This window comes from Aptenodytes patagonicus, chromosome 20 (assembly GCF_965638725.1).
Source record: "Aptenodytes patagonicus chromosome 20, bAptPat1.pri.cur, whole genome shotgun sequence".
Classification (NCBI taxonomy): Eukaryota; Metazoa; Chordata; class Aves; order Sphenisciformes; family Spheniscidae; genus Aptenodytes; species Aptenodytes patagonicus.
The window spans coordinates 3358780-3379748 of NC_134968.1; the positions used below are offsets into that span (position 1 = coordinate 3358780).

At 46.1% G+C, this 20969-nt stretch overlaps 1 protein-coding gene across 4 annotated transcripts in view; it reads right to left on the reverse strand.

The window, feature by feature from the left end:
• Positions 1 to 20969, reverse strand: part of KANSL1 (KAT8 regulatory NSL complex subunit 1) — a 102935-nt gene that overhangs the window by 10285 nt on the left and 71681 nt on the right. For 3 of the 4 annotated variants that reach the window (XM_076356528.1, XM_076356525.1, XM_076356526.1), the window contains 6 exons: positions 20603 to 20744; positions 15302 to 15406; positions 10012 to 10127; positions 8345 to 8540; positions 5139 to 5304; positions 37 to 222 (listed from right to left, as the gene is read on the reverse strand). In XM_076356528.1, coding sequence (XP_076212643.1) covers positions 37 to 222; positions 5139 to 5304; positions 8345 to 8540; positions 10012 to 10127; positions 15302 to 15406; positions 20603 to 20744 — 911 coding nt within the window. The remainder of the gene's footprint in view (positions 1 to 36; positions 223 to 5138; positions 5305 to 8344; positions 8541 to 10011; positions 10128 to 15301; positions 15407 to 20602; positions 20745 to 20969) is intronic. The other variant, XM_076356527.1, reaches the window with a different exon arrangement.

Consider the following 20969-nt stretch of genomic DNA (forward strand, 5'->3'; position numbering starts at 1 on the left):
GTTTCTGCACGCGGCGGAGGCAGGGAGGACACTTACTGGCTGCAGTGAAGAACGAATTCACCAGCTTGTGGCGGTCCTTGCGAGCAGGGTCAGACAGGCTGCTGGTAGGCATGGGGGCTCTGTGCTTGAGCGAGAGCTTTTTGGGAGGTTTCATTTTCTCGTAGGGTTTGTTCTGCCACTGAGATTTCAACATGCTGTGGAAGTGCAGGCTCGTCGGCACATCTGCAGAGGGATATGAAACACGGCATTCAAATTAACTAAATTATGCACCAGAAAGCTGTGGTACCATAATCCTCTCCCAGTCTCCCAATAAGAACAGCCCTCGACAAACATACAGGCATTGACTGTAAAACCCAGGCTTGCCTACGCCTTCCTTGCTTTCAGGGAGGACCTGCAACGTTAGGACCCAACATTTCTAATCTGAAGCTCTTTGAGAGAAGCACATTCCTACAGTATTCACAGCCCAAGTATATCCTGGCAGGAGAATGAAGCCTTTGTCAGAAAAACCATGCGTCTTTACCACTGAAGGTATCTCATGTACTGCCACGCTCAATTCTGCTATCTCAGATCTGACTTCCAAGAATCTGAAATATCTCAGCGCAGCAAATCTACAGAGGGACGGGCTGGAAGAGAGAAATTCAGCTTAAATCCTCAATTTCAGGTCAAGCCAAAAGCCAGCCAAGTACTGTATGACGTTAATCTGCCTGATGTGGCATCTCAATCATCTAACGAAAGTTGTGCTAAGTGAGCACGCTTCAGAGGCTCAAAGAGCAGAAGTGCTGCTGCTCCCCAGGAGCTCCCCAGGCAGGGGCTGGGTCACACAGCCATCTGTGAGCAGGCGAACTCACGGGTAATTACCTGGGTAACTGATTGTCCTGGTTTTGGCTGGGATGGAGTTTATTGTCTTTATAGTAGCTAGGATGGGGCTGTGTTTTGGATTTGTGCTGGAACCAGTGTTGATAACACAGGGATGTTTTCGTTACTGCTGAGCAGTGCTGACACACAGTCAAGGCCTTTTCTGCTCCTCACCCCACCCCACCAGCGAGCAGGCTGGGGGGGCACAAGAAGCTGGGAGGGGACACGGCCGGGACAGCTGACCCCAGCTGACCCAAGGGATATCCCACACCATATGGCGTCATGCTCAGCATGTAAAGCTGGGGGAAGAAGAAGGAAGGGGGGGACGTTCAGAGTGATGGCGTTTGTCTTCCCAAGTCACCGTTAGGCGTGATGGAGCCCTGCTGTCCTGGAGATGGCTGAACACCTGCCTGCCCATGGGAAGGAGTGAATGAATCCCTTGTTCTGCTTTGCTTGCGTGTGCGGCTTTTGCTTCACCTATTAAACTGTCTTTATCTCAACCCATGAGTTTTCTCACTTTTACCCTTCCGATTCTCTCCCCCATCCCACTGGGGGGGAGTGAGCGAGCGGCTGGGTGGGGCTCAGTTGCTGGCTGGGGTTAAACCACGGCACTGATGCATTTCGAGCCTGAAGTTTCTGTGCATACCACAGATCATGGTAATCCAGAGTACCTGTTCCTATTTAATCCTGCCATCTCACAATGAGCACATACATGCTGTACTGCTGTGAAATTCGGCAGACACTACTTTTGCCCACATTCCTTGAGCTTTGTTTCTCCCAAATCCCATACACATGTACACTCCCGACCTTAGCTGAAAGACAGAACGCTAGTGAGATTATTCAGTGTATTTCTTGTGCAGATAGGCTAAGCTATAGGGTAGACTATAAAAAAAGCCTGAACCACCCCAAACATTAACTGGACTAGCAAACTACTCCAGCCTCAGGAGTCCCACAAATAAGCCTTCCTTTCATACTCATAGCTTCAAACTTCAGATTTGATCACCAAATACTGCTGCTTAAGTTTCCTCCAAGACCCAGCTCTCTTTTATATGCCTGAGGGCCAAAATCCTAGTTCGGAAAAGCATTAAAACCTTTAGGGTTAACAGAAAAACTACTGAGACATGAATTTATCTTCTCCAGCTACACCCCTAAGATCATTATATACTGGCATTTGTGGTTTGACATGCCACCCATCTGCTCTCCTCCCCCAGTACAGATCAGCAGACCATCGCCAGCAGGACATGCAGCCCGACGCAAGCTCACGCTGCCACAACTAGGAGTTAAAAGCACTAAGATGAGCATCAGTAGTACAAACATCCCTCCCCCACATCTCTCAAGTTCACGTGACATTTTCTCAAGGACTTTGAAGCAACCCTGAGCAGAGATGAACCTTCCCAGGCCCTGCACAAGGAATAAAGCTCCTCACTCCGCGTCTGCAGAGGGGACATGGAGGCAATTAGGAGCTGCTGTGGGATTTAGAAACTGCATCTAGACAATCTCAGAGGGCAAGTGGCAGAGATTCAAGCCCTGGCAGTAGTCTCAACGGCTGATATCTGAACCCCTCCGAAATTTCCCCACCAATTCCAGGGACTGAAAAGTCCCAGCAGATCCGGGCAGGCGAACAGAACGGAGAGAGCTGGCAGAGCATGGGCTGGAGTGGGCTGTTATTAATAGGGGGAACTTGACTCTCAGGAAAAAACCAGGACAGCTGCACTGAAAGTACCTTAATGGTTAAAGCTCTGGTCTAGCCCCATCCATTTGCTAAGGAAGGGCTACCACAGTGTGATGGCAGCTCTTTGGCCACCACTACTGGTTTGTGGAGACATGTCCCAAAAAACAGAGAGGGGCCAAGCCAGTCCTTTAAGGACATTGCCAGCAAGGCTGCAACATCACTGTGTTGAAGTGGTCTGACTTTGGGAAAAAGGCCTCTTCTCTGTTAATTTTTTGCTTTCTCCTGAAAATTCATGCCATCCTAGCAGCCCACACACCTGTGGAAGGAGGAGACAGGTCAGAGGGAGGGGAAAAATGCAAGACAAAACATTGTCAGCAGAAAATGAGTTATTTACTGGCTTGTCACTGTCCTGCTGTCAGCACTGGTTGCACCAGAGTCTGTGCAGCAAGTGACACCGTCACTCCTCCTCCTCCTCCTCGGCCGAGCGATGCAGGCCTCCCGGGGACCGGCAGATGGCAACCACACTGAGCCTGAGCGCCCCGGCTCTCATCCTCCCCACCAACGTTATTACATCATCTGAAAATTCCCAGCGAGAAATCAGATGAACCAGAAAAAAAACCTGAAAGGAAGGGGACAAAGCGCTTACGAAGCGCAAGTGCAAGGGGTTAAAAGCCGCGATGCCTGGGCCCCGCTTGCCAGAAGAATAAATGATCGTTTTCCTCCTGCGGCGCCTGGCAATTTTGCCCTTGGCAAACGGCACTGGAGATCCCCGGCTGCTGGCACTGGAGGAGCCCCGGAGAGACAGGCTCAAAGTGAAAGTCAGCACATGCTCACAGCTCTAAGGCCAGGCTCCATCTAACAACCTCACAAGCTCCTCCAGATAGTATTAACTGAGCCTCTGCCCATCGATCCAGCCTGCTTGCTTTCAAGGTGAGCCCCCAAAATAATCATGTGGGAGCACCGACAGCAACCTGGATTAATACTCACAGACACCTCGATGCAGACTAACTTCAAGGCAGAGCACTTCCCCTACCTGAACACACTACCTGGCTTTATGTTTCAACGGAAAATTATCCCCATCGCCAAAAAGCAACCCTAGCAAAACTGTATTAAACATGAGTGAATAATCAAAGTTAATCTGTCATTGCCTTCGGGAGGGAGGAAGGGAACGGGTATTTTTGTATAGGTGTTTTAAGCTTTACACCATGTAGTTTTAAAAACAAAGGTTTTAATCTTGTGCAGCCAGAACGGATCTTTTACCATGTAAGCTGGCTGCAGCCGAGCCTAAGAAAATGGAAAGTAAATATGGGATGAGGTAATTTGCCTGGTGACCATGCTGCAACAGTACACAACAGGTTTTCTCACCGCTTCCTAGAATATTAGATTTAACACTATAGACAGAGGATTACAAGTGCTGTGAAATCAGGAAATAAATTTCTGCTTCAGGAGTTCAGTGCGTTAAGTTCCTTTAGCATTCCTTAACAGAGATGTGTCTTCGGGGGGGTGTGGGGATTTAGTTTTTAAAAATAGCACCAATTTACTATTTTAGTCTGTTTTAAATATAGTGCTAGTGAAAGATGCCAAATTAATTGTTCCCAGACACTCCATGCATTTCCTACTGTTGCACAGTCTGTGCAAAGCCAGAATTTAAACCCAAACACACACATTAGCCCAGTGTCTTAACCTGGACCAACCACTTTACACCCTCATGAGACGCAAGGACACGCACCTTCCTCCCAGCATTACCAGCGGTGTTTTACACCTCAAGCAGCCAGGCACTCCTACCAAGGAAAGGAAGCGCTATGATCTATTTACTGCCTGGTTCTCCTGATAAAAGTACCAGTTCCTATCATTTGTGGTCCTGTATCAGAGGAAAAAGATGACAGATGGACACCAATCTCACGCAAGCCAGTAATTTTTGGTCAAAGAACAGGCTTGTATTTAATTTGGCAGCTTACGAAGCAAAAGACTCTGGAAACTACTTTTCCCTTGGGAAAAGTCCCTAACACATGAAATCCGTGAATACCCCACAGTCAGGGTTGGTTAGTTATTCCTGTTAATGATGATTAACCCTGATACCATAACACAGGGCAACGAGTGTCTTAACGGGAACATCCCTTCTTACTGTACCTTCTGAACCATGGAAGATCATTTACAATTCCTTACAAGGTCAAAAAAATTTCCTGTGACTTAAACCAATCCACAAATAATTTGAGAGAGATGAACAAACTCTGCGGAAGCAAGTATTTCTCAAGTGGTTTATAGCAACAGAGACACCAGCCTAAGACCCAGGTCCCAGTACAGACTCCCAGGCACTGCTCCGTTTCCCCACCCCGAGTGGGGCTCCAGGTCAGGTTCCCATAACAAACACGTTCGTAGCAGAGCAGACTTCAGGTGTAATGCTTTCCCAAACCCTTCTGCTCCAGTAAATGCTCTGCTCCTAAAAATACTTGCAGATGAACAAGCTTGGTCGTACTCGAGCAGATCTGCACTTCCTCTGGAAGCCCAGGATGGAGGAGCAGGCTCCGGAGCACGCCCATGCATCCCTTGTAATCCATCTCAGGACCCAGTTTGACAATGCCCCTGGCAGCTCCGTGGGTGCTGTGCTTACCATCTGGGAATGATAGGACAGGATGAATACATGAGTCCAGTTGGGAGAGGCGCTCCAGCAAAGGGGCATCGTACTGGATTTCCACAGTCGTCGAGCTTCGAGTGCCGCACAGAGCACACGAAGGGTTCACATCACAGCTACATCGCACCAGGCTATTACGATGGACCTGGAAAGGGGAGAGAGAATAGTATCAACATATCAGAGGTCAATCAGTGTCTAAGGGCTCTCTTCACACATTCCGCTTTGACAGCTCATGAAAAACATCCTAAAGGCTGGGGTATTTTTTATACCTTGTATAAAACCCGTTCATTTAGTCTCTCGACTCATAAAAGGATACTTCCACTTTGCATAAACACAACTGAAAACTACCACTCACCAGCACAGACAGTTTAACATCTACTAACTTTGGCTAAAAGTGTTTAATTTTATCTAGGTTGAAACCTCACTTACAAAAACCATGAGGCAGCACAATTCAGTTGTCAGAGAGGAAAAAAGGCCTTTTTGAGATCAGACGGGTCAGAGAGTCATCACTATATGCCAAGAGCTGACACTTACAGGGACATCTTTACAGAGTGAAAAAGGCTGTTTTTCAACCTTGTTTCCTAAACCAGGACAGACTTTGAATTCACAGATTTATAGACTTTATATAGACTTCATTTGTATGAAACCACTGCAGGCAGATGCACAACTGGATGTAAATCCCATACAGAGACAGCAACCTATGATTCCCCATCAAAATGGAAGGATGTATCAAACCAGATCCTGCAGAAGTCTGTTCTGAGTCTAGTATTGTTCAAATAATTTCCATTAATGACTTGAATGATGAAAGAGAACTGGGAAGGGCTGCAAGCACCTTGAAGGAAAGAGCTGGAATCCCACTCACGGTTACAAATTAAGACAAACGATCTAAAATAAGTCACATATAATTCACTGAGGGCAAATGCAACAAGCGGACGCTTCAGTGACCAGTGAAGAGGACGGAGAGGTAACTGAGCAGCAGTTCTGCCCAGAGGATCTGGTGGTTGTTGTGGATCAGAAAATGAGCATGAACCAGCAGCGTCATACCATTACTGAGAATTAACACCCCACGGGGCTTTATAAACAGGATGGCTGTGCAAGATGCATGAGGTAATGCTGCCACTCTGCTCGGCATTGCTAACGTGAGCTGGAGGGCTGCACCCAGTTTTGGGCACCTATTTCAAGAAATATGTGCACCAAACGGAGAGGAAAACAGCAAAAAAATTACGAGATCAAAAAAAATACGTCCTATGTGCAAAACCAGAAAGACCTGTGGCGTGTTTAGTGTAGAGGTGACCACATTAGGAATTACCACGTCAACTTTCACACTTCGGGAAGAGCTTCTGAAGTGACGAGGGGAGCTGACCAGTTTACACCAGGACTTGGGACTACCGGTAATGACTTTAAATGACAGCCAAGGCAGCTTATATTAGAAAGTTTTGTTTGTTTGGTTTTGCTGTCTGAAAAATAAGACTAGCTATGCACTCAAATAGCTTGCCTAAGGAAGTTTAGACAAACTGTCTGGCACGGTATGAAGATAAAGCAGTCTGCTCTGGGGCATGGGGATGCCGTGGGTGACTGCAGGAGATCCCTTCCCGTCCTGTTTCAAAAGACCAGTCCTGCTTCCAGCCCAATGCAGGCTACAGACCCACTCAACCTTTAAGCCACTTTTCTTTCCTACAGGACATCTAACTTAAAAATTTCAAGTGATGTATTCAGATTTTGTAAAGCAGTAGGCACAGTCACGTATGATCTCTATTGAAACACTGAACTCTCCTGGTTTTAATTTCTGGTTGCAGCAATCCACAACCACTTTGTGCTAGACAGGAGAGTGTGGTCAACTGGACATGGTATTTCTGGACGATGACCTAGCCATCACTCAGCTTTCTCTCGAGTAACTGGAGGAGTCCACAGAAATCCTCTGCTATCTGGCACATCTTCCATCCTTTGGAACTGCTCTTCTGAACCGCCTCTGATTATCAAATGCATTTTAAGAATACGGTCAATAACTAACACAGAATTAACAGATACTTCTTCAAATACTGAGTGCACAAGTCAGCATCACCTACAGGATAGTTCCTAAACTTCCAAATCACTGAAGATCTTGCAAGCAGTCACTGCAGAGGTTTACCAGAAATACCCCAGACAAAACTGCAAATGAGTAATCAGTTAAAGCTAACTCAGCTGAGCGAGAATCTATTTTGCTCAGAAAAATGTTGCTTTTTGAGCTTCTCTTTAAAACTCCAGCATCCGCAGAGTGAAAACCCCCAAACCCTTGTGGTAAAGTTTGACTTGAAACACTTTGACTCAAAGGTAAGTGGATTTTTGCCATCTATGGTTCTGCAATCATGAGAGCTGCATGCACAAAAAAGGTCCTTATTCCCTCAATTTCTAACTATCTATCCTCCAACTGACAGTTTACGGCATTCCTAAGAGAAATTAAAAAGAATGAAGCACGGCCTCTCCTCATACAGGGAATAAACTGTATTTCCACTGAACTGAATTCTCCATAAGGGCAAGGGAAGACTATGTGGAGAGGAGTATAAAATAAAATAAATTAAAAAACCAAACCAAAACAAAAAAACCCCAAACAAAACCAGGAGCAGAGTCACGGCATTCAGCGATTTCCAAACTTAAGCAGCGGAAGCGAACATGATCACCTCGGCAGGCCTTTTGCAAGACATCCCACATATGCCTCGTCAGGCAACTGTAGTTTTTCTTGGAGCAAGTAGCAGCGAGTTCCTGGGGCTGTGTTAATTCCTGTGCTCAGAGTTAAGGTTTCCTGATACTTGACTTTTCAGAGCTTCTTTCGACTGCTCAGACTGTGCCATATTGAACTACCCGGCCTGAAGTTCACCTCAGGCTGGCTGGTTTTAGAAAAGAAAACCCACATCAGAGTTCAGCATCTCCCCTCCCCAGTGGCAGCTAATAAAAGTCTTCCAACAAAGTAAAAGCTTCTCCTTCGTTTCTCCTCTACTTCTCCAACAGCCTTTGACGCCTCACTGTCCTCCTCTTCCCCCCCATTATTTTTCCCCTCTTAATAACCACAAACATTCCCAAAACAGGGAGACTTCTTCATGCAAAGAGCAAAAGCACACTGGACCAACGCATCAGTACCTCACCAGGCTCTTTGGCACGAAGCTTTTAGCTATATACTGCACTGCATCAAAAAACCAAACAGCACTAACCTTTTTGGAAAGGGGCATAATGCTGCTAGGTCGAACAAGCCGTCGCTTCTTACAGCTCAGTACCGGGCGAGTGCGAGCTGCTACACACGTTCCATCCGAAGATGAAGAAACCATGTTCAGTCGTTGCTTTTTATGCAAGAGCTCCTCAGCTTCCTGGCCATCTCCCTGAGCATGTTCTGCCAGGCCAGGCTGAAGACTGCCCAAGAAGAGAAGAGAATAAGACATACTGTTATTCATTCAACCATCCCATGTTACCCAGCAGTACCAGCCAGGTTCACAATTCAGACCTTAGCGAACACTCTAAGCTGAGTTTAAAGCATTGCAGTTTCACGAGGCAATAGCTTTTATTAAGGCAACTCTAATTTTTGCTTTTACTTCGGTCATGTTCCACACTCTCCCAACCACTGAACCTTTGACAAAATACCTTTGGAAGTTCTGAACACAAAATAGCATGTAAAGCCGGACACAGAGCAAGACCAAAAGCCACTCTAGCCCTGAACAGCTTTAATCCTAGAATTCAGCTTCCCTCAAAATTACAGTTCAGGGTATCTTAATACAACAGGTTCTCACAAGTCTCAATGCCAGCGAGCACAAGACAGAGAACATATAATTTTCTAGAAAAAAATATTTAACCTCGATGTAAACTTGATTCTGATTAATATTTGAGAACTATACCTCTAACAACTCTCAGCAGTGACACCAGAAAGGTGCAGTGTTAACATTAACCTTTCTGTTTGATGTACAAAGGACTTTCCTGTCCACACACAGTAACCCTGCCCCACCGTGGCATCAACACACCATGCCACCTACCGAATACCAGCACAACTCCTCATCTATGGAACCTTTTCATGTATATTTTACAAGTGTTTCATTTCTAAAAATGCAAAACATTAAAGCCCTGTGGTCTAAGGCTCTGTAGTTCAAAGGCTACAGGTGTATAAAGGGCTCTGTTATAGCCCACAGTGTTTCAGCTGTAGCAATGAGTGAGTTGATCAGTGCTTTCCATGCTTGCAGCATCCCTGCCCAAGGTACTAAGCAAGGGCAATGGTGCTGGCAACGCTTCTCTACCACTACCAGAACTTCGAAGCATCATGTGTTCAAGGGTTTTCAAGTGGTTCAACCCTGAAATCATCCTGTAGCACAGGATAATTTCTTTCACTTGTTTTCATTTACCCACTTAGACTCACTCAACAAAAACAGCCTGGAGAAACAAAGAATTTAGAAAATCTTACTCCCAAAATCAATGGGATTTGGGTTCCTCAGTATCTCCAGAAACATGGGCCAGTGGTTACATATATTTCTGCAAAATAACTGCAAGCGGGCCACTAGTACCTTTGAATCATGCAATTTGCAAGTGTATTAAAAATACCCATAAAGAAACAGTTTTGAACATGCTCATTGCATGGTTGCCTGCAGGGCCCGTTCATGTAAACACAGCTCAGTTTAATACCATTTTCAGAAAAACAATGCAGCAGAAAACCTCAAGCAAGCAATCTCCTCCAAAATGTTTCCAAGCATGACCTACTACCATACTTTTTTCAAAAATGGACCATTTATACCGTTACCAACCTAGTTACTACCCACCAGCATGTTACAGGCTGGTTTCTGATGGGACTTTGTCAAGATCATAAAAATCAAACTCTTCCCAAAATATGCAAGCAGCTTACGTGTTAATGACTCCATTGACGGGTCTTGGTGCTCCACAGGGCTTGGCGGGATGGGATTCAGGAGTATTTGCAGCAGAAATACCCGAGTTCTCTAGTGGCTGGGATCCAGAAACACTCTAAGGAAGGATGAGAAAGATCATAAATTAATTAAAAAAACTTCTTAAACAGCCACAACGTTCTTATTCCCAGTTTCTAGTTGAGGATTCTGCACTGTAGCCATGGGTTTCCACACAGGACTTCAAAACAAGGGTTCAGAAGTAAACAGGAGACCAGAGACTTAAGGACTTCTTGGGGAGCAGCTCTGACAAGAGGCTGGATACATGACAGCGCTTTCAATGCGAGAACCAAAGGACTTCAATTCTCCGCAGACAACCACTGAGGAGCATGACAGGCTGAGGTCTTTAAGGAGATTTTAGCATTTTGTCTCAATAGTGCAAACAAGTTCATAACCACCTGTAAACCTCCCAGGTGTCTTCTGAAGTTTGATGTTGTGCTCTGAGCCACACGGCTGCAAGCTCTTGTCTAAGCACTTTGAGGGAAAACGGGAGGAGAGGGAGAGGAGAACAGACTTGCAAAACTGAATTTGCATTTTAACTAAATACCTGTGCAAACATGGTCCAAATAGCACTTTAAAAAGTATTTTAAATGAGTATGCACACAAGCTGTGGTTTTTGGATATAAGCAGGCCAACTCTATAAAGCTAAAACTGCCTGATAAACACAAAGCTGGAAACACCTTTTTGGCAGAGGAAAGTAAGTAAAAACTAAGCTAAAGACACAGAGCTCCCCAATCCCTTCTGCCTTAGGTCTGAAACACAAACCCCCTCGCTCTGCAGTGAGCAACAGTTACTGCGTGGCTGCAGCACTGAACGTTGCACATCTCCCACTGCCCTGCAAGTGGCTTCAATGGGGGGGGACTGTCACCGCAGCTTCCAAGGACACACTGGCTTTGTACCAGCAGGTGCCGGCACGGTCCAGCATGTTCATACCCCTGGCACTCATCGCCCGCAGTCTCATCCTTGCAGCCCCTTCTTTTTGTTTTCAGACACGCTCCTCCTCCTCCCCAGGGTTAAACTTCATTTCTTCCTTTGTGCAGCACTTCCTACACTCACTGCCAATGTCCCTCTACCTGGGTTTCCCCTTTCGCGCACGCAAGGGTGGTGGTGCAGTTCAAGTACTAGCAAAAAAGACAAAAGAAAAGGTCTGACTTACCTACATAAGACAGCCGGCCAGCCAGCCAGCCCCCCTGCTTGTCACATACTCTATCTTTAAAGCATCGGTATTGCATTGATTAAAATCTTCCCTGCAATCACTCCCCCAACTCAATGAACAACTAAAATCAGGCTACAGCGGTGCTGGACTAACAGTTTCCAGAATAGCAGAGACCTGACTCACCAAGGGAAGAGAAATTTCTAACAACAGACAACTTCTGCCTGTTGCCTGTTTGAGGAACTTTGCTGGGTTTTCTACACTTCTGCTAAAAAACACATTTCTCCCTGCCCCCCCCCGCCCCGGGGAGAAGCTCTCTGCTCCCCGCCGAGCAGAGACAGGATCAGACGGATAGGCTCATCTCTGACACTCGGTCTGAGCACACAGACGTAGGGGCGAGATCAGATTGCGCCAGAAGCGTTAGGCAAGCGAAACACGGCACCCTGGCGAGGTGAACTCAGTGCAGGAGCTGAACGTTTTCCCTCTGGTTTCCAGAGGCTCGGCAAGGCTGAGCCTTCACATGACACCTCCGCCGGAGGCACCCACGGTTCAGGAGGGCGGGTACACATGACTCATAAGCTCTTTTGAAATAGGGTATTTATTTTCTTCTCCAGAAAGGGTCTTAAAGGAGGAACCTCTTCTCCAAGAGCTGTCTCTGGCTCGGTGGTTCAAGATAGGAATAGAGGGTGACCCCTCTGCTTCCTGTGGAGGAGCTGGAAAGCATCAATCCAAAGTCTATTTATCAGAAACAGCCCAGGCTCACCTTATCACACTGAAGATGGGTGTACCCTAACAAGGCTCTGACATGAGCAACTGGGGAACGAGCAGGACTGCCAAGAGCTGACATCTCCAGCGTTCAGAGCAGAGGCAGAGCTCTTGCACCAGCTCCTCCTGGATGCACCTCCCAACGCCGTGCCTTCCTCCGGGGCTGGCTGGGCAGCCAGCCTGGGATCCAGAGGAGCGTTTATCACATCAGGATCACATCGATGCTCCAGACTGAGCTCTCTGTGTTTTGGGTACGCCTGGGGTCTGGAAGTCCAGGTCTTTAGGATCCCTAGGACTCTTGGGGGGTGTGGGGGGGGGGTGGGGTGGGGGGACATCAAAGATTCAGCTTTAGCATACCTGCTTGTCGCACATGAAACCAGGAGCCTGCAGACTACCGGGGCTCTCACGGCAGTAATGAAGCTGTGTGTTGGCAGGTAGTCACGACCCAACACCAGGAATGTCCCCCGTATTCCCAAAAAACCCAAACAAAACCAGACAGGTTCACACCTTCACCTATTACTAGATACAAACCCCTAGCGCAGGGAAGAGCCTTACCAAGACACTCCCATCAATATCTTTTCTCATTTACTATTACAAATTTTAAGTGCACCCCCTCACTAGACTAGCGATACAAGCAATGAACCAGTATCAACAGCCGAGTTACTTCTTCAGGGCTTCGTGTTATTCCCTTCTTCAGGCAAAAAATATTTATTCACATACTGAGCTTCCAGTTCCCAACAGACATTCCCAGGCCTTCTTTGGAAAGCCCTTCCCTCCACTGACGATAGGATTAGTTCCTCCTAGGGATTATCAGCCACATCCCACGTATCAAGCCAATGCCCGAGGACACGTATCCTGCATTCACGCCAGCCAAGGGAGGTACCCATGAGTGGATGAGATCCAAAGAGGAGCTGGGGATGAGACAGGATGGATTCCTCCCCTTACTCCACACTGCAGACCTGTCTCTTACTCTGCCAGTTGGGGAGGCGGGAGGGAGAAAAAAAAGCCTAATTCTAAGCAGCCCAAAGAGTGCCAAAATGATAAGCACCTCTCCAGGAGAGGCCCAAGAGATACCCTTCCAGTAAGTGTCCTAACGCAACAGGAATGGTCTGGGCTAATCTCTGGCTCGGAGCAGATCAAGGCTCTGACTCAACACCCCACCCTTACGAGCAAGTCTAATTAACCACAAACCCTCCAGCAGCAGGGTGTAGAAGCTGGGTGCCTGGAGGCAGTGTTTCTGGTGGCCGACACCTCCAGCACTGCTGCAGAGAAGCTGGCAGCGTGGGGTGATGTGTGCGTCCACCAGCAGCCACACGTGGAAGGGGAATAAAAAGTCCTTTTCAGGAGGAGTTACCCTCCGAGATGGCAAGCACGGCTGCAGCAGCCACAAGAAAGTGCCAAGTAGGAGCCTGCAGCCTGCTTTACACCGAAAATGTTGTTCTTCATTGCTTTCAGTATCTATTATTTGTGTCACTGTTACCTCCAAGACCTGCAAGAGAGATCGGATCTCCATCGCACTAGCGCTGCAGTAATAAAAGTCTCCATCTGAAGAGCTCGTACCCAAGTGAAAGGGATGAGAAAAGGGACAATGCAGGAAATGAGTAAACACAGCAACAGTGAGACGGCTGTGAGCTGCAAAACCAGACAGCAACGGCCAAGCAAGCATTTTCTTTTCCATACATCAGAAGTCTTACAGACATTTTCTATTCTATACATACAGAGATGATGCCTAAGACAATCTAAAAAAGGACAATGTGATGATTTTGTAAGTATACAGAAAATGTCTTTAATACATAGGGACAAAGTCAGGTGGGACACAGTCCTTCCATCTGCAGATTCCCAGGTTGAAAATACACTCATGTCAGATAAACATCCTGATTTAAACAGATAAGGAAGAAAATATTCTTCCTATCGCTGTTAAATTTGATCATTTATCTCCATTATCAGCCTGCTGTTTACAGATTAGCTCCCAAATAACAGCCAATTCATCAGTGCAGGAGCACGCTATTTCTGAAGCGAATCGGAGCACACCGTCACTGCGCTTGTTTATTATTCTCCAAGCGCTTTTTGGGTAAAAGCATGAAAAGGGGGGGGGCCACACGACAGACGGACATCACTGTTCAAAACCAGACACTGCGTAATGCTTGTGATTCAATCATGATCTGTAGCAGCCCCTGTCATCCTGGCTCTCCAGCCTCCCGTCACTTCTCCAGCGTGACTCTGTTTTCATCTGAAGCACCATCTAGTATTTCAGTCATGAGCAAAACCTGTTCATTGTACCAAATTACACAGCAGAGTTCTGGGGTCAGCTAATCTGCTAATTCAAGACTTAAATTCCAAACACACATCTGAAAGCCAGTGACAAGCAAGGAGACATTTTATTACAATCACTCGTAATAACCCCTTTGTGGTCCGGTGTTAATCAAAAATTTCACAGTATTCCAGATTATCATTCAGTATTAGGTAAAACTCTGACAAAGTCTTACCAGCAATAGAAGAAAACACTCGAAGTACAATTTTACAGCCACTTCTAGTTATGTTTTTTATCTGTATCAACTACATTGAATATTGGTCTATGAAACTCAAGCACTTCCATTGCAGCGAAGCTCCGTTTCTCCCCAAATGCAGCATTAGGACAGAAAGGCAGGAGCGCTGCAGCTTGGTAGCAGGAGTTTGAGCCACGTAGGGACCACCCTTCTCTTAGTACTACACCACAACTTCAAAATCCTCCATTTTAATACGTCGATGTGTCCCACAGGATCAAAAGTAATCACAGCCAGGCTGAACAGTATGATCAAGCCTTTAGTCTGTGGCCTACATTTCTGCATTAAATAATAAATACCTGACATTCTGCATAGTTTCCAGTGCATCTCACTGAAATCATTAGTTCCCTTTCCAAGGGGTAACACTCAGGCAGATATTAATAGCCACAACTTTAGAAGCCTTTGCTAATTGTGCTGCTCAGTTTGAGGTACTTTTGCTAGCTAGAGGGAAAGGATTAGTTAGGATTTTTAAGCTTCACAAAATGCTAATGCATATTACAAAAGTACCCCGAGGAACACTGTTCTAAAAGGTATTTAAATCGTATCATTTATTAACCCCAAAATAACCTAGGAGGGAGCGAGCTACACAGACCAACAGATCAGCAATTCCCACGTGAAGTCCCACAGAAAGATGCTTCTGCAGGAGGCCAGTCCCATGCCAGACACGCAGTTTGAGCATCACTCTCCAGCACAGCTTAAAGGATCAACCTTCCCTACCCAAAACTCATGAATGTGAAGTATCTGGACCCGGTCACTTCTGCTGCTGGCACTTACCAGCCGGTCAGCCCCAGGCTCCAGCTTAACTTCAGCACTAATGGGACGGGACGCATCATCTACTGCAGGATCAGGGGGTGATGCTTCACCAAGAACTATCAGCCCCTGGAAGAGAGGGAAGGGAACAGGAATTAACTGCGGGTCCTTCGGCCTCAGCAGGGAAACTGTGCATTCATCGTCCCCCAGAAACTACAACCGCTGCACAGCAAGGCTTGCATTCTCACCGCATTTTTCAGACATGATGCCAAACCGAATCCCCTGCTGCCTGGATTTTCCTGACATCTAAGCTGAACTCGGAGGGGGAAGGACAGTGGCTGAAGCCAGATCACATGCCTTCAGCCCATTAATAGTAGACAGTTAGCTCCCTCTCGGGCAAAACTGCTGAAATGCCGCTGCCGTCCCGCTTCCCACCCCTTCCCCTCCTGCCGCATGCGAGGAGGTTCAGCGAGCTGCATGCCAGCAAAACCAAAGAGAACATTTTGCTGTAGTGCAGAGCAGGAAACGACTGCTTTCATAGTACAAAGTGGAACTCGCCACCACAGCCAAGCAAACAATTTTGAGCGGGTGCCAAAAATCTACAGTCAAACTTGTTACTCTGAGCAGATTTTTTTCAAAGAAGTGATATTCACAAAATTCAATAAAGAAAGAAAAACACTGATAAACAAGCCATTGCTATAAACCTAGCGGGACAAAGCACAGTGGCAGAGCACTGTTTTATCAGGCTTAACATATGTTGTCCTGTTTATGTTTTACTCTAAGTGAAGCTTACTCTAAAGGCAGAACTGCTTTCTCTCTGAACACCACAAAGGAAAATAAAATCGTTATAATTACGCATATTCTGAGCTATATTATAACAAAACAGGCTAAAGTGTGCAAGGGATTAAAGAGTTGGTAGAACCTACAGGCCATGACTATAGTCCAGGACAAAGACAAGCCAAAACGAGTTTGTGACCGGTCAAACAAGGAGCTATGGAAAGGGCTGCTCAGATTAAGAACAGGTGGATCAGTCATCTGAAAACAATTTCAGAGGTTGCATGGTGTCACAAGAAAGTGAGCCTGGAAGGGAACCCCGACACGTTTTCTGGAGAGAGGAGAGCGCTACAAGGCTTCCCTCAAAGTCCACAAAGTCAAATCTTACATGTAACTGTGCATCAACAACTGATGCCATGGCATGTGGCCACTGAAGTCTCTTGTAAGGCTGATCTTATGCCTTGACACAATCTTCTGTACAACAGATTGGTGGCTTTCCAGAAAGACAGTGGTAGCCCGTCGTTCGGGAATACCATAGTTCGGGAATACTTTATTTAAAAACAGTTCATAAACTAAATACAACTGTACATGGCCTCTGACCAGCAATGAGGAAGTAGCCAGCTTCTAGAATAAACATGATGACGATTTTCTAGAGTTTTCTGACATCCCAGAAGGACGTTTAGTGGATGAGAGAGGCTGGAAGTCTAAACTCAATTAAATACTGCTGTGCTTTTCCTCCACTCTTAAAAGATCCCTCTCCAAAAGCAACACATCACATTTCGCCATTGCTTCTAGAAACATCCTCAGGCACGCTTCAACAAAGAGGTCGGTCATCTGCAGATGTCAGGTGTAGGAGACAGTGGACATGATAAAGGGAGAAACTGGGACTGAATGCAAAATTGGAGCCAAGGAAACTGCTTCCCTTTGACACTCGGGAAAGCACTTGGGCTTCTCATTTGCTGAGCGAGAGAACGAGATGGGGAAGCACGGGCATCAGGAACAGAAACAGCCACCAAGGCCTTCTCCCTCCAGTTTAAAGGAAGAGGATGAAGGGAGCTGCTCCATGCCTCAGGAAGGAGCAGTAATTAATTCTATAAACTGTGGGTATTTGTTTAGAAGTATGTCCCTTTACTGGTGACTTTGAAGCAGAGGCAACGCTTAAGGCAGCCTTCCCTGTGACCGTCACAGCTTTGGTTTTCGTGCCCTCGTACAGAAGCTGCACTGCCCAAACCTACCGTGCACGCCAGTCGTCCTCTCCCAGCTCCTAGCCCACAAGACAGCTTCTACGGACCCACAGACCTGCAGGTTGGACGGCATCTTCCTACTGAGGGCTCATGCACTCTGCTTTGCTTTTAAGAGTTTTAAAGCTCCATTATTTATACACTTCTGAATAATAGAGAGGAATTAGAAGGGCAACATCAAATTTCCAACTCTCAGGAAAGGGAAAGGAGCAGCGCATGTGAATTATTCCAAGGTCACACAATACTTGCTTTTCACCAGCGTTCTCCAAAACAAAGAAAAAAGGAAGCCCTCCCCCCCACCCCCAGTATTTAAGGGCAAGTTTGCTGCTTCTTTACTCCCATTTTTATCACTAATTACGGTATTAACGAGAAGTCAATTGTACAGGTCTCGGATAGAGACAGATAGAGAGAGAGATCTCGTATCTCACAGTCCTGTAGTAGTCAGCAGCTTCTGCCAAGGGACTACTGGGTGAGGAAGAGGACTGACACACATTAAGACACATCAGAAAGAGACTGAGTGTCCTAAACAGCCCTGCGCAGGGACAGCAGCATCTCTTAGCGTGCCCTAAGCCCAACATACCACTGCAGACACAGGAAACTCACATGAGAGCTGCAAATTCCTCCAGCAAGAGGCTCCTCCTAACTCCCATCCCACCCTTCCCATCACGCGTTTCTCTTGACTCAGCAGCTCCGGCCAGAGCACAGCCCTCCCCACGGGGCAGGCTGCACACAGGTCAGACCAAAAGCTCGAAGGGAACGCAGCAAACCCGTCTTGGATGGTCTGGGAACAAGTCGAACCTGGGTCTGCAGAGACGATGTGCAAATCAACCCTATCTTTAAGGAGTCTCGGTCACTGTACTTCAACCAAGTCTGCCACTGCACAAAATTCCTGCAGGAGCCCCTCATCTTAATCTACCTCTTATTCCATCTAAGAGTGAAACTCGTAAGACACACAGAAAGAGAGGAGAAAATGCCACTTGTTCCTTTCCAAACACGGAGCATCTGCTACTCACACATGCAGGGAGGTGCAAAGACTCTGCATGGGAGGGGGACCAGCACCGTGCACACCCCACCTCAAAAAGGCCCAACAAAGCACATTTGTGAAAAGAAACAAAACCACCTTATTACCTTCATCGACATCCAGTCCCTTAAATTAGCTCTACACGCTCTTCAAAACCAACACAGAATCGAAGGCACAACAGCCCACTATTTTTAAGCGCCAGAAAACACAGTACTTTACAACTAACTTTGAACACATGCTCACTGATTTGTTGTTTTCCACCGCATCTCACCAGGCTCCAACCGAGCCGATCCAAATATGCTGAAAACACAATTAGTGCTGAGACACCCAGGCAGCAGTGTACCTTCAAAACAGAAGGTTATTTTTGACTGCCTGGTCCTTCTCTTGCTTTGATCTGACAAAGCAATGCATCTTTGAGAGGTACGCTGGGATGTAAACCTTAACATATAAAGGTAATTAACCTAAAAAAAGAATAAAATAAGAATAGCAACCTTGAATTCCTGCAGCAGCTACATTTTAACCTCCTTATGGCCAAATAAGCTAAAGTTAAGTTATGTTGATAGAAAAAACAAGGCGTCTCCAAATTCTTTAATCGTCCTTGTACAATTTGAAGCCAAATCCTTTCCAACAAGACTCTTGTATTACTGAAACATGCACTCGTTTCTCTAGTCTCCTACACTTGTCCCAAGCTGCTTTTACGAATCTTACTCTGAGTTTTTCATTGATGAAAACAGAACACGTTTTACAAGGCATCCTTGCGCTAAATGACACTGAGACAACGACAGCTGGGTACAAGCGGTGATCTCCATGGAGTCCTGTCAGAAAGATGGGGTATTTGATACTCACTTTCTTGATCAGGCAGAACAGCCACTACCAAATCCTCAACATCTGAACTCTTCTGCCACTGTAAGTGGCATGCTTTATCTTAAATTCATGTATCGGGTTATTGCAGTTGAGGAGTTTTTGTTTGAACAAATCAAAAAAGATGACATCCTGTTTTCCAAAACCTCAGATGTACTTTTCAACTTTGACACGATACCGTGATGTTCTCCTTTCAGACCTAGAGACTGCAACCTTAGATAAAAACATATGGGATGCTTGTAGCCATTATCAGGCCATTTCACGAGTCTGTCAAGTTGTCGTCATCTGGTGAAAGCACTGAATCTTCCACTTCGTTAGATGAGTTTTCTCATTTCTTCCATTACTTAACTTTTAGCATATAAATGTTTAGCTATTTTGTATTTTATATTTAGAAACTATCTTGCACGATCGGCTTTCTTAAGACAGAAGGAAGATGATTCTTTCTGAAACTGGTTCATTAATTTGACATACAATCCGCTTCCCAGAAGCCTTTTGCTCTAATCTCGGTAATGTATTCCGTTCAGCAAGCCATGCTCTTCCACCCAGTCATTTATAGCCCTCACTCACTCAATTAGCCTGTTTTTCTACATAGCTGCATAAAAGTCCAGTCGCCCTCCCCTGCCTGTGCTTTCTGCCCGCCTGGAAGCCTCTCTCCCTGCCACCCCCAGAGCACCACACATCTTGGGAAGAGCGTTTGCTGGACTCTGAATTCCTGAGGATCTGTAAGTTGATGCAATACCATGAGCCTTCTTGCCACAAACTCGACATTCCTCCCTCTAAGGCCTGACATTTAGACATGCATGCCTGAACAAGTCTCGATAACAATTCCTTCCCCATCCCTTCTCTGCTCTCCCCCATTCTCCTGCCATCTGGGAGCAAGTCTGAAAAAATAATTCCTTCCACAGAGAAAGGTCAGCACCTAGAAACAGTCTTTTTTTATGATACAGACTCAATTTTAAGCCTGTGCTATGTGATAGCATCTGAAGCTAACTTCCTCCACAGTCCACTCCCTTCCCCAGTAAGTCTCTTGTTAAGTTGTTCCTTATCCCCATCTTCAGCTACTCCCAAAAAGAAAGAATGGGAAGTTTTTTTTTTAAAAAAAAAATCAAATAAAAAAGAGAAAGACTCGAACAATGGGGAACAGCAACACGCATACAAAAGCAACAGTTTTGTTCAGTACCCAAAGACTGACTTTAAAGTAAGGTATTGCTCTCTTCATGTTACCATATTGAAACAGGGAAAAGAATTACACTCAGCCCATGCCAAATAGCATTACAATTAGTCACAACTGTGCAATATGCTTTTTGAGAGATGCAGAGAGAAAAAAAGCATCAGACTTTGCATACGTGCTCTCCACTGCAGCAAAAAAGACAGCCATTAGGAGGCAAAGCAAAATCACACGTACCCAAACGCACTCCTGGTCCTCACCTTATTGGCTCTAATCTGCTTGTAAATGTCCGTTTGCTGCCGGATTCGGTATTCCAGGTCCGAGACGTGGGCTTGGAGCCAATTCCAGCGACTGACGATGGCTGCACGGTCTGCTGCCCATCTCCACTCTGCCCTTCGCCTCCTGGAAAAACAGAGAGGGGAAGGGGGGATTATTTTGAGTGTGATTTTAATTATACAGCCCACAAAAAAACCTAGCAGAACTGACAGATAGATCAAAAGCTACATACTGAATGGCATGACTGATACCATCTAGCCACTGCTAATAACTACCAACCGAACTACAGACATGCTATAAAAGCCATGCCTCCGCAGAGCAATATTAAAACAACTTTTGGTACCCAGTGAT